At 47.1% G+C, this 15,750-nt stretch overlaps 1 protein-coding gene across 1 annotated transcript in view; it reads left to right on the top strand.

The window, feature by feature from the left end:
- Positions 1 to 15,750, top strand: part of MYO7B (myosin VIIB) — an 89,063-nt gene that overhangs the window by 60,102 nt on the left and 13,211 nt on the right. Inside the window, exons 24-29 of the mRNA XM_087819403.1 lie at positions 4,792 to 4,869; positions 5,011 to 5,138; positions 10,980 to 11,106; positions 12,628 to 12,747; positions 13,765 to 13,938; positions 15,065 to 15,292. Of these exons, the coding sequence (XP_087675529.1) occupies positions 4,792 to 4,869; positions 5,011 to 5,138; positions 10,980 to 11,106; positions 12,628 to 12,747; positions 13,765 to 13,938; positions 15,065 to 15,292 (855 nt within the window). The remainder of the gene's footprint in view (positions 1 to 4,791; positions 4,870 to 5,010; positions 5,139 to 10,979; positions 11,107 to 12,627; positions 12,748 to 13,764; positions 13,939 to 15,064; positions 15,293 to 15,750) is intronic.

Below are 15,750 nucleotides of genomic sequence, written 5' to 3' on the forward strand. Positions count from 1 at the left end.
TGGACTTTGAATTCGTTCCACTGAACACCAAGCTCTTGACTGGTGTTCTACCTGCCCTCTGATGGAAGGTTAATTGACATTCATTTTTGGTCAGCAGTCCTTTCTAAGGTCTCAGTTTCATGATGTAATCTTAGTTGAACCAACCAAGAACAGCCCAAAGGAATTACACAGCAGCAACGGCACGCAGGCCCGCCCCCAGCAGGAGCCCATGCCTGCCCCACACACCCCATCCTGTGTTCCAACTCACTGCAGAGAGCGCCAAGGGAACCACAGCCCAGGATCACATGGCCAGACTGGCCTGGAATTACCTGGAAGTGGCCCAGGTGTGGGCTCTGCAGCGTGTATATTCCTTATCTATTGCTACATATCACCCCCAGAGTTAAGCAGCCTGGAGCAGCAGTCACTTATTACCGTACATAGTTTCTGTGGACTAGGAGTGGCTCAGCTGGTTCTGTCTGGCATGAGGTCTCCTGAGGCTGCAATCAGGCTGTCGACGGGCTGCTGCCATTTCGAGGTGTCACTGGACTGAGGAGCTGCTTCCAGGAAGGCTCCTCCCATGGCTGTTGGCAGGAGCCCCAGTTCCTTGCCACATGGGCCTCTCCACAGAGCTGCCGAGGTGTTGTCACAGTATGATTTCCTCCAGAAGGAGTGATCCAACAAGGCATTGTAATGCCTAGTCTTGGAAGTCACATACCGCGGAAGGCAGGGCTACCTTGGAGGCTGGCAGCCACTCGGAAGGGGCCCTAAGAGACAGTCCAGCCATATGCATCTCTGGAGGGTGAGCACAGGGAAGAACAGGACTGGCTTCCCGGAAGTTAGACCTCAAGTTTTTATTAACAAGTCCATTCTTCATTCAATGAATTAATTTTGTACCTTTGTCAAGAATTGGTTGTGCAGATTTGTGGGTTTATTTCTGTGTTCTCTGTTCTGTTCCATTGATCTATGTGTCTTCCCTCTGCCAGTGCCATGCTGTCCTATTGGCTATAGGTATGTAATGTCTTTTTAAAAAAATATATGTTTTTATTGAGTTCAGAGAGAGGAAAGGAGAGAGAGAGAGAGAGAGAGAAAGAGAGAGAGAGAAACATCAATGATGAGAGAGAGTCACTGATTGGTTGCCTCCGGCATGCCCCCCACTGGCGATGGAACCCACAACTTGGGCATATGCCTTGACCAGGAATTGAACTGTGATCTCCTGGATCATAAGTCAATGCTCAACTGCTGAACCACACCTGGCCAGATGGTATATAATGTCTTAAAGCTGTGTAAACTGATTCCTCCTGCCTATTACTCTTTTTCAAAGTTGTTTTTGCTATTCTAGGTCCCTTGCCTTTCCATGTACATTTTAGAATAATCTTGCCCATAGGTATAAAAATAATCTTGCTGGTATTTTGATAGGAATTTTGTTGTATGTCAGTTTGAGGAGAATTGACATCTCTACTGTACTGAGTCTTCCAATCTGTGAACTCCATTTATTTGAATCTTCTTTGATTTCTTTCACCAGTGTTTTGTAGTTTTCAGCACACATGCACTACACGTTTTGTCAGATTTACACATATTTGCTGTGTGTGTGTGTGTGTGTATGCATATATGTATATATATATATATATATATATATATATATATATATGCAGTAAACCTTTGATTTTGTGGACCTCAATTTAATGGAATTCAGATTTAATGGACACAATTTCTGGTCCCTATGTCATATGTGAAAATTAACACCTTGTTAATTTTAAAATCCTTTTAACCAAGATTTGCTTATAATTAAATTAACAGGTTATTTTTGTCATTAATTCATTGTTATTTTCTTAAATTTATCTTTATTGTTGAAAGCATTACAGATGTCCTCTTTTTTCCCCATTGACCTTGAATGCTTCATGCCATTGCTTTCTGACCTGTAGAGTTTCTGTTGAGAAATCATCTGACAGCCTTATGGGAGCTCCTTTGTAGGTAACAGATTGTTTTTCTCTTGCTGCCTTTAATATTCTCTTTTTGTCTTGAATTTTTGGCATTTTAATTATGATGTGCCTGGGTGTGGGCTTTTTTGGGTTGTTCTTGCTTGGGATTCTCTGTGCCTCCTGAACTTGTGTGACTTTTTCCTTTACCAGGTTAGGGAAGTTTTCTGCCAGTACTTCAGACAAATTCTCTATCCCTTGCTTATTCTCTTCCCCTTCTGGGACTCCTATGATGTGAATATTGTTATGTTTCATGTTGTCCCACAGCTCCCTTAAACTGTCCTTTTTTAAAATTGCTTTTTCTTTTTGATTCTCTGATTCAGTGATTTTTTCCTACCCTGTCTTCTAATTCATGGATCAGATACTCAGCTTCCTGTAATCTGCTGTTTATTCCTGCCAATGTATTCTTCATTTCTGCTATGTCATTCTTAATTTTATTCATAGTTTCCCTATTTTTTCTTATCATCCTTACAATCAGTATCCTGAACTCTCTATCTGATAGATTGCTTATCTCCATTTCCATTTAGCTCTTCTTCTGGAGAATTCTTTTGTTCTTTCATTTAGGGCTTGTTTTTTTGTCTCCCCATTTTGGCTGCCTGTTTGAATTTGTTTCTATGTATTAGGTAGATCTGCTAGGACTTCCAGTCTTTTGGATGGTCTCTGGTACAAGCCAGTGTCAGATGCATTTTGTGACTGGCCTTGAGTACCTACTGTTTGAAACTTTCTGCACTCCACAGCTTGTGGTTACCTCTGCTGGGGCTGGGTATGTTAGGACAGAACCAAGATGTGCACCAAGGGCTGCTTTTCCAAGCCCTAGGTCCAGAAGCAGATCAGGCAAAGACTCAAAGCATCCAGAGATCCACCTTTGCCTACAGGCTGATTGTTAGTCTCTTAATGAGCTTCAGGCTCTAGACCACAGCCAGGATAAACTCCACAAGGTAGGGTGAGAGGTTTTCCAACAGGGTGGGGGACCACTCCCAGGCAAAAGCTGCCTGGATGGTAAAGGTCTGCCTGAGAAAGATGTCCTTTGCAGTCTGGGGGACTGGCTCAGCACAGGAATCTGAGCCCTATCCCAAGAGGCCCCAACCCTGGATTCTCCTCACTCTGCCCTCCCTCTGCTGGAGCCCAGGGTGAGTGACTGCAAATGAAATTTTGTGTGTTGGCCCTTTAGAGGGTGCCTGCATTTCCAGCCATCTCTCCCTAGCAGACAGAAACCTGCTGCCTTTCACAGCCAGATGTTATGTGGGCACCTTTCTCAGTTCTGGTGCTCTTGGCTGGGAAGAACTCTGGGGTTTAGGCCCCAGAGTTCTCAGTGGGAACCTCCAACAGCTGAGATATCCTTCTTGACCTTCAGCTGCTGCCTGCTGGAGCCTGGCCAGCCCTCTCACGCCTCTGCACTTCCTACCAGCCTCTATGTGGTCTCTACTTTATGTCCTTGGTTATGAGGGTACTCTCCAGCTAGTCTTCAGTTGGTTATTCAGGATGGTTTTTTTAAATATTTTAGTTGTAATTCCTGGGAGGGTGTTTAGTTTGGTCCTGGGAGAGTGTTGGTGTAGCTTCCACTTAATTCACCACTATCTTGTCCTAATTCAGTTATTTTTAACAAATTTTAGCAAACAGGCCATATGTTGGAAAAACACTGTAGTAATTTCGCTGACATAAATAAATATTACATATTTACAACTATAGTCTACATATTAAAATCCAAGAGTCACCACTCATAAACAGTGTTCGGGAATGATTAGCACATGATCACACTATATCATGTGCAGTCGTGTTGTCTTGTGATTTTCTGCAGCAGTTTTAACATGAACCTGATGATGTACCCAGGTGTGCTAAAGCCCCACCCCAGCCTGTGCATCTGTTTACTTGTGGTGACTGGTGAATGCATGCGTTTACTAGACCTATTCAGTAGAAATTTAATATTACAGTAATACATATAAAAAACTTTTCTGTGAAATTAAACTTTTCATACCTACTTAATTTTAATTACACAAATGTGTCTATATAAGTGAAAGCAGGTTAATTTGTCTATTTTTTAACATACACATTTGGAAAACCTACTTTATTATATAATGGACTTTTGGCTTTAATGGATACTGTCACCCAAATTAGTCAATTATATCAAGGTTTTATATGTTTTTATATATTATACATTTTTATATATATATTTAAGTGGGGAGGGGCATCAATTGATTGCCTCCCATACATTTAGGTTCAACTGGGGATTGAATCTGAAACCTGGGTATGTGATCTGACTGGGAATCGAACCCACCACCTTTTGGTTTATAGGTTTATATACCTTTGGTTTATAGGTTTATAAACCTTTTGGTTTATAGTTGTAACTCCAACCAATTGAGCTACACCAGCCAGGGCTAAATAGCACTATATTTTTACTTTTGGCATTGACTATTTCATTGCTAGATAGAAAATATAATTTGTGTGTTGACTTTGTATCTTGCAGCATTGCTGACTTGCTTTGTATAGATTTCTTGGAATTTTCTATGTAGACAAGAATGTCATCTGTAAATAAGGACAACTAATGTGTGTCATGTTTTGCCTCTGTGGCAAACCAGCTTCCCCAGCCAGAAGCTGGTGCCTAGCCCTGGGAATTGGGCTGATCTTAACTGGAACCCAGTCCTTCATCTCTGGCCTTCCCTTGTCTCCCAGGAATGAAGTTGCTGCTGTGCACCTGTAAATGTTGCAGAACTCAGCCAAGACGAGGGGCTGTATGGTGCTTTGTAAATTGAGTAGGAAATGGCTGGAGAGATGGACACTTGCTCCACTGAGGTGCTGCCCAAGTTCACCTTCACTCACAAACTATCTCCATCCACAGAGACCCAGCCTCAGGGACAGAAGGACCAAGGACATCTCTTCCATGAAACTGAAGCGTTCCTCCCACATCACAGGCCAGGTGAGCTCAGGGCCAGGAGCTCCCAGCTCTGCCACCCACAGGGTTCAGGCTTTTGCTTTCCCCTTTCCCTCGAGCCCAGATTTCCTTCTTTGCAAATGGAGAGAATCACAGCTCTCCTGATTATTCTCTTTGGATTTCAAGGTGGCAAGCCAACTGAACATTGGAGAGGAGGCATTTGAGTCTGATGGCTCCATCTCAGACCGACCCATGTCCAACCTGGAGAAGGTGCACCTTATTGTGAGCTATGCCATCTTGCAGCCCAACCTCAGGTCAGTCCCCACTCGCACCTCACCCCCATTCAGAACTTTAGACCCCCTCACTGCCTCTCAACCCATAGCCACAACCTCTCCTCCTCTGCTCCCTGTCCCAGGACCTGCAGACTGGGTCTCAGTACTGCAGATATCATAACCATCAGGGCTCTTTACTTGCTCTTGAGGTAAAGCCCATGGGTGAAACCGGTTTTAGGAAAACAGATTCACCTTGGGCTAGTGATTCATTTCATAACAGGCTACAATGCAGGATTTTATAAATGAGCAAGTTCCTCACTTGTATATATTTTTGCTTTATATACAATTTTATTTCTAGGAATTGTGTTTTCAAGCAAATTTTAAGAAATATGCATACTGCTTTCATGGATAGACTATTGTGTTTTAGGAGTTCACATATTTTAGGTTATTTTAAACCAAATCTAAGAAAATGTTGGCCATTATTTCATCAAACTTTTCTTCTACTTCATTCTCTCTCTCTAGGGCTTTTTTATGCTGCCCCTTGGGTCCCTGTGGGTCAATTCCTCTTCTCTTTCTTTTTTATTCTTTTCTCTCTATTCTTTAGATTGGATAGTTTCTATTGATCTGTCTTCACATTAACTAATCTTTCTCTTGTCTTCCACAATCTGCCATTACATCCATCTAGTAATTTTTTAATTTCAGATACTATACTTTTCAGTTCTAGAGTTTACACTTGTCTTTTTTTAATTGTTTCTCTTTCTCAATGAAGATTTCCTATTTGTTCATGCACTAAGAACATAGTTTTCTTTATGTTCTTGAGCATACTTACGGTAGTTTAAAACCTTTTCTGGCTTCCAGTCAAGATGGCAGATAGGTAAACACTGTATTTGCCTCCTGCTACAACCACATCAAAATAACTAAATTACAAAACAGCCATCATTGAGAATCACCTGAAATGCAGCTGAACACAAGTCCTGTAGCTAAGTATATACAGAAGAAGCCACATCAAGACTGATAGGAGAGGCCAAGACGTGTCACAGGCTGGCACGACACCTATGAGTGGCAGATAAAAATTGGGAGAAATATCTCAGCTGCAGAGGTCCTCCTGAGGAGCAAGGAATCCCAGCCCCACACTAGCAACCCCAGCCCAGGGTTCCAGTGTCAGGAAGAGAGGTCCCCATAACTTCTGGCTGTAAAAACCAGCGGGGACTGTGGCTGAGTGAGACGGAGGCTGCTGGAGTCCCAGCACATGGACTTACTTGAACTCACTCTCTCTGAGCTCCAGCACTGAGGTAGCAGCTTGATAGGTACCAGGTACATACAGGGAGGAACTAAAGTGTCTGACTTTGGGGTGAGGGCTAGAGGGGCAGCTTTCTCTCAGACAGAAGTGCTGGCAGAGGCCATTGTTCTTTTGCTGAGCTTTCCCCTGTAGGCACAGACAGGCACCATATCTGAGTCTCCATCAACCTTACTAACACCATTTGCCATGCCCTGGTAATTCCCTGAGACTCTGCTGTACCCAACTTGTGGGCCCACCCAAGCCACTCCCAGTGACTTTTCCATACAAACAGGTTGTCTTGGCTCATGCTGGGGACTTTCCTAAATTCTCTCAAATGTTCACAAACCCAAAATAAGCAGCATCTGGCCTCAGTGAACCCCATACCTCTTGCTAAGTGGCCCCAGGTCTGGCACTAGTCACATCTGAACTCACTTTGCAGCTTGGCCTCTTTTGGGTACTTCCAAGGCCAGCACAAGTAGCAGCTATCTGCAGATCACTTTGTAGGTTATGCCAGGTGGCCCCATGCAAGGTATAGGAGGCAGCTAACCTTGGGCAGCACATCTCAGGAGGCCCTAGAACCAGCACACTCAGCAGCCAGCTTCAGACCATGCCAGAGCACCATCCAACCACCTCCATTAGTGACTTAAGCAGACTTAAGGAGAGCCCTGCTAAAGTGGGTTCTCATCCATGGGGTTGGCCTCTGCACAGCAGCTCCTCCACTGTAGTCATGGCTGGTGTAGTAGCCAATGGGCCTGGATTATCAATCTTTCCCATTGATGAATGAACAGCAATTAAGACTCAACTACAACAGAACAGTGCACACAGCTCACAAGCAGGTTGCACGTGTCATGCACAGATCAGGTGACTAAGGAGGCTGAGCTCCTGGACCCTACAAGACACTTACTACATAAGGCCACTCTACCAAGACTGGGAGACGTAGCAGCTCTAATACATAGAACCAGCACACATAGAAACATAGAAACAAACACAGAGAGGGGCAGCCAAAATGGGGAGATAAAAAAAACATGTCCCAAATGAAAGAACAGGAGAAATCTCCAGAAAAAGAACTAAATGAAATGGAGGCAAACAAAACTACCAGATAGAGAACTCAAAACAGTGGTTATAAGGATGCTCAAGGTACTTAGTGAGAACTTCAACAGCATAAAAAGGACATAGAAACTATTAAAAAGAACCAGCCAAAAATGAAGAATAGAATAACGAAATGAAGAATACGCTAGAAGGAATCAATAGCAGATTGGATGAAGTAGAAGGTTGAATCAATGATTTGGAAGACAAGGTAGAAGAAAACACCCAATCAGAACAGCAAAAAGAATTAAAAAATTAGAGTCTATTTGAAGAAATAATGACTGAAAACTTCCCTAACCTGATGAAAAAGAAAGACACACAAGTCCAGGAAGTGCAGAGAGTCCCAAACAAGATGGACCCAAAGAGGCCCATGCAAGACACATCATAATTACAATGCCAAAGTTTAAAGACAAAGAGAACCCTGGCCGGCATGGCTTACTGGTTAGAGCATCAGCCTGTGAACCAAAGGGCTGCGGGTTCAGTTACTGGTCAAGGGCACATACCTGGATTGCAGGTTCATTCCCTGACCCTGATCAGGGCACACATGGGAGGCAACCAATGTGTCTCTCTCACATTGATGTTTTTCTCTCTTTTCCCCCTTCCCCCACTCTCTCTATAAAATATCAATAGAAAAATTATCCTTGGGTGAGGATTAACAACAACAAAAAGACAAAGAGAGAATCTTAAAGGCAGCAAGAGAAAAAGTTAGTTACCTACAAGGGAGCTCCCATAAGACTGTCAGATGATTTCTCAACAAACTTTGCAGGCCAGAAGAGATTGGCAAGAAATATTCAAATATTCTTGAATGTTTGAATTCTTGAGTGATGAAAAGCAAGGACCTATAGTCAGGATTGCTCTACCCAGCAAAGCTATCATTTAGAATTAAAGGACAGATAAAGAGCTTCCCAGACAAGAAAAAGCTAAAGGAGTCCATCAGCACCAAACTAGGACCCCTTTTCGATTTTTCTCTTCATTCAAGGATTTCCCTTCTCTATTTCAACTATTGTGGGTACCCCAAAAATCTGTCCTCTGGTTCTTCAAGCTAGTAAGACCTCAGGGTTTCTACTCAAGTTTTAGTTGCCTGAGTGATACCAACCAGGCAACTCTTTTTAGTTGGTTCTATTGGTAGTTCTCTCATTGTTACTCTTCACTGGCTACCACACCCTCCAGTATGGCAGACATGTAGAATCTGTGTCCAAGTGAGATGCACTGTGGGTTTGTCAGATAACCCTATAGATACTTTTATACAGTGCTGGTCTCAAGAGGTGGCTGACAGTCTCTCAGTTATCCTTTGAGACCCCTGCCAACTCTATCCCCTAATGAAACACACCCCAGCCTCTTACTGCTGCCATCTTCTGAAGCTCAACCCCTTCAATGACATTCCTAACTTCTGACTGTTCTCTTTTCATCTTGGCCATCAAAGGTAGCTTATAATTCTCCAGGAGGAAGCAGACTCTAGTTTCTTTGTTCATGAATGCCTCCACTTGTGTCTCTAGGGGACAAGTGTCAAGCACTCTCAGGCACTCTGTCACTGCTTTATTCCAGTATCCTGGAGTGAGCCAATGGGCTTCTGGGGCTCAGCATGCCTCAAATGGGGAGTAAGATGGGTCTTGTCTCTGGCAGAAAGCCTCCATCTGGCAATCTCCAGGGGTCCCCCTTACACCCCCTCATTTGGAACGAGTGGAAATAGGCCAAAGATCTCTCTACTCCTATGAAGTCCTTTCCAGGAATAGCCTTTTACATTTCTCATCTTCACTTATGCAGGCTGGAGATGGCATGGTGGCTGAACTGGTTCTGCCATCTTTTAGTAGATCCTATAAGAATATCCCTCTTTAGAATGTTGAATATTATCATCTGCTTGTTTTTGGCTCTGAGGTCTTAGCCAAATTCCAAAACAAAACTAGTGCTCCACCCACTCCCAGATACACATTCTATAAATGTTTATAAGTACCTGCTCAGGGACAGGACCTGGACTCAGGACTGGAGATGCAAAGATGAAAATGACATGTCTCTGTCCTCAAGGAGTCACCCCTTAGTTGAGCATGGGAAGACCCAGGGACCCACAAAAACTGCTTGTGCTAAGATAGGGATCCAGAGGGCCCTACCAAGAAGTAGTTGTAATACCCTCCTGGGCCAGGGGTCTGTGAGAAGGAGGAAGAATGTTTCACCAGAGAGAAGGGAGAGGGTAAACAGGGTCAGAGAGTTCTGAAACAGCTCAAGGGTTTGTTTATCACAACTTGGAATTGAGTTTGAATTTAATCATAAGGGTAGTAAGGAGAAGTTTTAAGTAAGGAAGTCCATGACCATATTTGACTTCCAGAAAGTTCTCCCTGGCAATGACATGGAGAGACGGAGCTTGGGAGTTGGAGGCCAGGAGAAGGCTGCTACAGAGGCAGAGAACTGATGAAAGATAGCCCAGGGAGCAGGAGTTAAGGGGGCGAGGGTACAGAGAAAACATCCAGGAGACAGACAGTAGGATGTGGTGGCTGATGGGAAGAGTCTAAGATGGCTTCCAGATTTCTAATTGGGTGAATGGTTGATGGTGTGGCCTGTGGAGACTTGAGAAAGAGGTGTACGGTAGCTGAGTTTACTAAGCCATGAGAGTAGATGTGGCACATCTCTTCCCAACTCTGTTCAGTGACATCAGGTTGGTAGCTTGAAATTGGCACTGATGGGAATATGTCCACCACAGAAATTGGCAAACGGAATGAATGAATCAGGGCTCCCCCCTACCCCACCCCAGGAGAGTTGGTTGTTAAACACCAGCACACCACTGAGTTTTAGGGGAAAAACGCTGGCCTCTGGATATGTGAGGTTGGAAGGGTAGTGGGACAGTTTAATAAGATAATAGAGGCTTGATAAAATGGGGAAGAATCCAGGAGAGTCTCTTCCCCAAGAGACGACAGAGAGGAGAGGCTCATGAGACGTGGGAGTGGGAACTGATCAGGAGGTGAGGAGTTGAGAGGTTTTCATATGAAGTCCTCACTTTTTTCTCTGTAGTGGTGGTGGGGTAGCTGTGTTCAGGGAAAGGGGAGGACTTCAAGGCAGAAAGAGAAGGTGTGAAATAACTGTGAAGTTGGAGAAAGGAGCAGATCAGGTCATGCAAAAGTCTAGGCTGAAGAGGTCAGGGCTGTGGCTGGAGGCCCCTGGGCTCTCCCTGCATCCAGGCCCCACACTGGAGGGCCAGGGTGTTGTGGGCAGAGTGGATGAGGTAGGCAGCAAAGGCCTGAGGGAATGAGATGACTGGCAGGAGAACAAAGGCTAAGGACATGAGTGCTGGTGGGAGTGCGGGCACAGAGCTGGGCGGATACTGGAGGTGGCACAGTCTTGGGAGATGACCGGGTCGGGCCTGTGAGGGATGCAGCCGGGGAAGCCAGCAAAGACAATTGGAGGTGAGGAAGCTGGAGGTTGCCCCTTGGACATGACTGCATTTAGGATGTATAGAAGGAGCTGTGTACCCAGTCACCTGTCCCTTCTTCTCAGAGCCAGCCTACAGCCTGGTGGTCTCTGTCTTTCAGGGACGAGATTTACTGCCAGATCTGCAAGCAGCTGTCAGAGAACTTCAAAACAAGCAGCCTGGCCCGGGGCTGGATCCTGCTCAGCCTCTGTTTGGGCTGCTTCCCGCCCTCCAAGAGATTCATGAAGGTGGGGAGGGCCCAAGGCAGGGGCTAGGTCCGGGGGTTGGTGGGGACAGGGTCCGTGGAAGGATGGGTTGGCTCTGGACCATGGAGCAGGTCCAGAAATCCTTTATGGCCCAGTTCTTCTACTGGCCAGGATGGACAGCAGTGCCCATGCTTATCTGGGCCTCAGTTTCCCTTTCTGTAAAAGAGGACACTGGGCCTGGGTTTTCCAACCCCTATTCAGGGCCTGCAGTTCACTTGGTCTCAGGCACCAGGATGGCTCTTCTGAGGAGGTGGTGAGATGGTAGATGGAATGTGTCCCAGGAGTGGGCACTGACTGGAGGTTGGCTGAAGCATCTCTCTCTAGCCTCTTGAACTAAAAATGGAGGTGGCATATGGACAGGTGCAGCGTTAGAGGTTCTAGGCTTCGCTGCTTTAATATGCCTTTTGGTTCTTATCATAAGAGTAATATGTAGGAAAGGCAGAAAGTTTAAAAGGCATCCCAACACCCAGAGGTAACTTTTGTTACTATTTTTGGCCTTTTGTGGTGTTATAATGTCATACTCATGGCCATACAGAAAACAACCTCACTTTCTCTCATGTCCCTTTGAGGACAGCAGGAAGCATGGTCTCCCAGCCATCTTCCCTGGCACTGGGGCCACTCCTGACACCAGTAAATCCTTCCGCTGCATCTCCTCACAAAGTCTCTCTATGAAATGAAAAGATTTTCAACACATTTTATCAAACATATTTTGAACATCAACTCTCCTGTATTTTTCACTTGTCTCCACAAGTTTCTTTTCGTGTTATAACTTTCCCCAAATGCCAGCTTTAACACCACTCACATATAGCTGTCCTGGAGAGTATTTAACTTGTGGATGGACATTTGGAGTCCACCTTCCAATTGTTTATCACCATAAACACCACCACTGCCGGTGTGGCTCAGCTGGCTGAGCATCGTTCTGCACACCAAGAGGTTGCCGTTCACTCTGTCAGGGCACATGCCTGGGTTGGGGGTTCCATCCCAGTCGGGGTGCATGCAGAAGCCCATCGATCAATGTTTCTCTCTCACATTGATGATTTTCTTTCTCTTTCTCTCTCCGCCTCCCTCCCTCCCTCTCTCTAAGCATGTCCTCAGTGAGGATTAAAAATATATCTATATTTGCCTTTAGGATAGGTCTGAATTACTGGGTTAAAGAGTGTGCACATTTTAATACTATGTACTATTTAAAACATTGACAAGTTGATCCTAAGAAATGTCGTCCTATTTATATTCCTTCTCATATAAGAACACACTTTGCCAACAGTGAGTATTATTATTTTAAAATTAAAAATTTTTTCCAGCTTTATTGAGATAAAACTGGTACATAAGTGTAATGTGTACAGCTGAGCGGCTTGATAGGTACATATTGCAAAGTGGTCACACAGTAGGCTGACGTCATCGCCTCAGTGAGAGTGGATACTGCGCCTCAGAACCCTCTTGGCGGTAAGCAGACGGAGGCCTCACCCGGAGTGTCTTGCTTCCTTTCCCTCCCTCACCCACCAGTACCTGCTGAGCTTCATTGGTGAAGGGCCAGCCGGCTACGGGCCCTTCTGTGCTGAGCGCCTGAGACGCACTTATGCCAATGGGGTACGCACGGAGCCCCCCACTTGGTTGGAGCTGCAGGTAGGGGCCAGCTGGAGTGGGAGATGGTCTGGGTGGGGTAGCACCAGCTCTCTTGGCTCCTCCAGCACAGATTTTAGGGTGCCTTCTTTTGTCCTACTAGCAGGAAGTGTTTCCTTGGGGCTCCTCCACCCACTTGGGGAACCTTCTGTGCCAGTGGTCCCTGTGATCACTGTCAAGGCTCAGCCTCCCTTGGCGAAGCCTGGGCTTCAAGTGCCTCCCCACTTGTCAGTCCACACCCCTTTTGGGCCCTACTACCTAACGGGGAAAATTAATCTGATAAACTACTTAGCATTCAAGCATGGGTGACTGCTAATTGCTTAAAATGTTACCCTTCCCAAGGATATTATCCACTTTATAAAGAAAGCAGTGGTCATTCCAAGGTTGTTGTACTTGGTGGCATTACTAGGTGTCACCTTGAGTTCTCAGTGTTCTCAGGAAGGGTGTTCAGACACAGGTGGGGCTGAGGGGGTGCCCCTGCATCTTGCTATACTCATGGCTCCTGGAAGGCCCTCATGCCCTGGTCCCGGGGTGCACTATACTGGGGTCACCTGCCACACCCCTCCCATTCTCGCCCTGCCACCCAAGTCTGCTTCTCCCTCATCTACCTGCTTGGCTCACGAGCTCTGGATTGCACATGAACTTGTAGCAGGCATGCTTACACCCTGTTGTGTACAGAGGAAACTGTAGTTCCCATGTATATAAAATGTTCCAGAGTCCAGGACTGGGCAACCTCCAAGAGCTCTTCTGAGCCTCTGTGATTCTCAGTCACTCAACCCCCCAGAGCTCTGTTCTCATGTTAGGGGGCCTCTGCCTGCAGGCTGTACCCCAAGGACTGCCGAGAAACGTGCAGAAGCATGCCGAGAAACTCCCCAGCAGCCAACATCTGTGGGCCAGAACTTTGGGGAGAGAAGGAGAGAGTAGGCCAGACTCTGGGACCAGGGTTCTGGAAGCTCCAGGGCAGGCAACTGAGCCCAGGGGTCTCTGGAACAGAGGGACTGAGTCTTCGTCTTTCCTCAGGCTGTCAAGTCCAAGAAACACATCCCAATCCATGTCATCTTGGTGACTGGAGAGAGCCTAACTGTCACAGTGGACTCAGCCTCAACGTCGCAGGAAGTCTGCCTGCACATTGCCCGCAAGCAAGGCCTCAGTGACCACCTGGGCTTTTCCCTCCAAGTTGCTGTGTACGACAAGGTACTGGCCAGGGTCCCATCCATCCTCTGCCTCCTGCACACTCCCAGGCAGCTCAAGCCCTTGAACAGCACCAACCTGGCCTCTGCTCTCCCTCCCAGTGGCCAAACAGATGTACACACACACTTACACACTCACACACCCTCACAGATACATACAGTCACACATGCACACACACACAGACACATGTACACACACATGCACACACTCACAGATACACACACACACACATACACACACACATACACACACCCTCTCTCTCACACATACAAACACACACACTCTCACATGCACACACACAGAGACACATGTACACACACTCACATGCACACACAGATACACATACATTTACACATACACTCACACACACACACAGATACACATACTCACACATACAGGGACACACACATACTTACACATACACACTCACACATACACATACACTCTCACACAAACACACAGAGACACATATACACATATACACACATGCACACACACTTTCACACACATACATCCATTCACAGATAAACATACACACACGGTCACTCATACTCACACACACACGCATTCACACATACACATGCATATACTTTCTCACACACAGTCACTCACAAAATGCTTCATCACCAGGTATCCTGTCCTCCTGTCCACTCACATTCTCAGCCCCATGACTCGCCTTAGCCCCAGTGTCATGCACACATCGGAGCAGCCCACCCACACACCGTCCACCAGGCGCTCACATGTCCCACCCACCCCTCATACTGGGAGCAGCACTCGCCCTTGCAGCAGATGTGGAGGGCCACACGGCCCAGCCCCACCTGACCCACATCCTCACCCACCCTGGTGCCCACAGCCTCAGCCTCACTCACGCCCACCAGCTGCTCAGTGCACCACCCCATTCACGGCGCTGTGGCATCAGCCCCTGCCTCCCTTGGGAGGGGCAGTAGGGAGGAGTGTGGGAGTGATAGACTAGCCATGCCCCCGTGTGGAGAGACCCCATGGTGTCCAGATGGGCTCCTGTCCCCTAGGAACCCGCAGCGGGTGGCCGAGCACGCCTTCACAGGCATGTGCTGAGAGTGGGCATCCCCATGGGGCCTGTACAGCAGTCCTAATCCCTGTTGCCCTGCAGTTCTGGTCCTTGGGCAGTGGGCGTGACCACGTAATGGATGCCATTGGCCAGTGTGAGCAGCTGGCCCGGGAGAGGGGTGAAAGTGAGCGCCAGTCACCCTGGCGCCTCTACTTCCGGAAAGAGTTCTTTACCCCCTGGCATGACCCCCACGAGGATGCTGTCAGCACTGAGCTCATTTACCGCCAAGTCCTCCATGGAGTCTGGTCCGGCGAGTACAGCTTCGAGAAGGTGAGGGGCCACCACTGCCGTCGGGGCCTGGGATTGACCCCCCACAGCCTTGCGGGCAGGCCTCGGGGGGGGGGGGGGGGGCTGCAGAGGCAGAGGCTCGGGACCAGGGCGCCTGTGCAGGGAACGCAGGCCCCAGGCTCCTCTGCTGGGGCTGCAGCTGCCCCTTGCCACCCGGCCTCCATGGCCTCCCCAGAGCGCGGGTTTGCTCAGGTCTCTGGGCTCCATGTAGGGCAGTCGTCAGGAAAGCCTTTCATCGGCCCCAGGTCCACTGGGCCTCCCTGATGGCAGCTGTTTGTGGGGCAGCAGGGCCTGGTGCCGAGGATGTGGCCTTGGGGTTCTAGCGCTAGTTGAAGCCCTCACTGTGCCTCTTCTGGGATTTATATATCACCTCGGAGCCTCAGCCCTCGTCTAGAAGTGCAGAGGGTGGCCTGAGCTTCCCACGGAGGCGAGGATTGAGG

The sequence above is a fragment of the Miniopterus natalensis genome, chromosome 8 (genome assembly GCF_054644295.1).
Source record: "Miniopterus natalensis isolate mMinNat1 chromosome 8, mMinNat1.hap1, whole genome shotgun sequence".
Lineage (NCBI taxonomy): Eukaryota > Metazoa > Chordata > Mammalia > Chiroptera > Miniopteridae > Miniopterus > Miniopterus natalensis.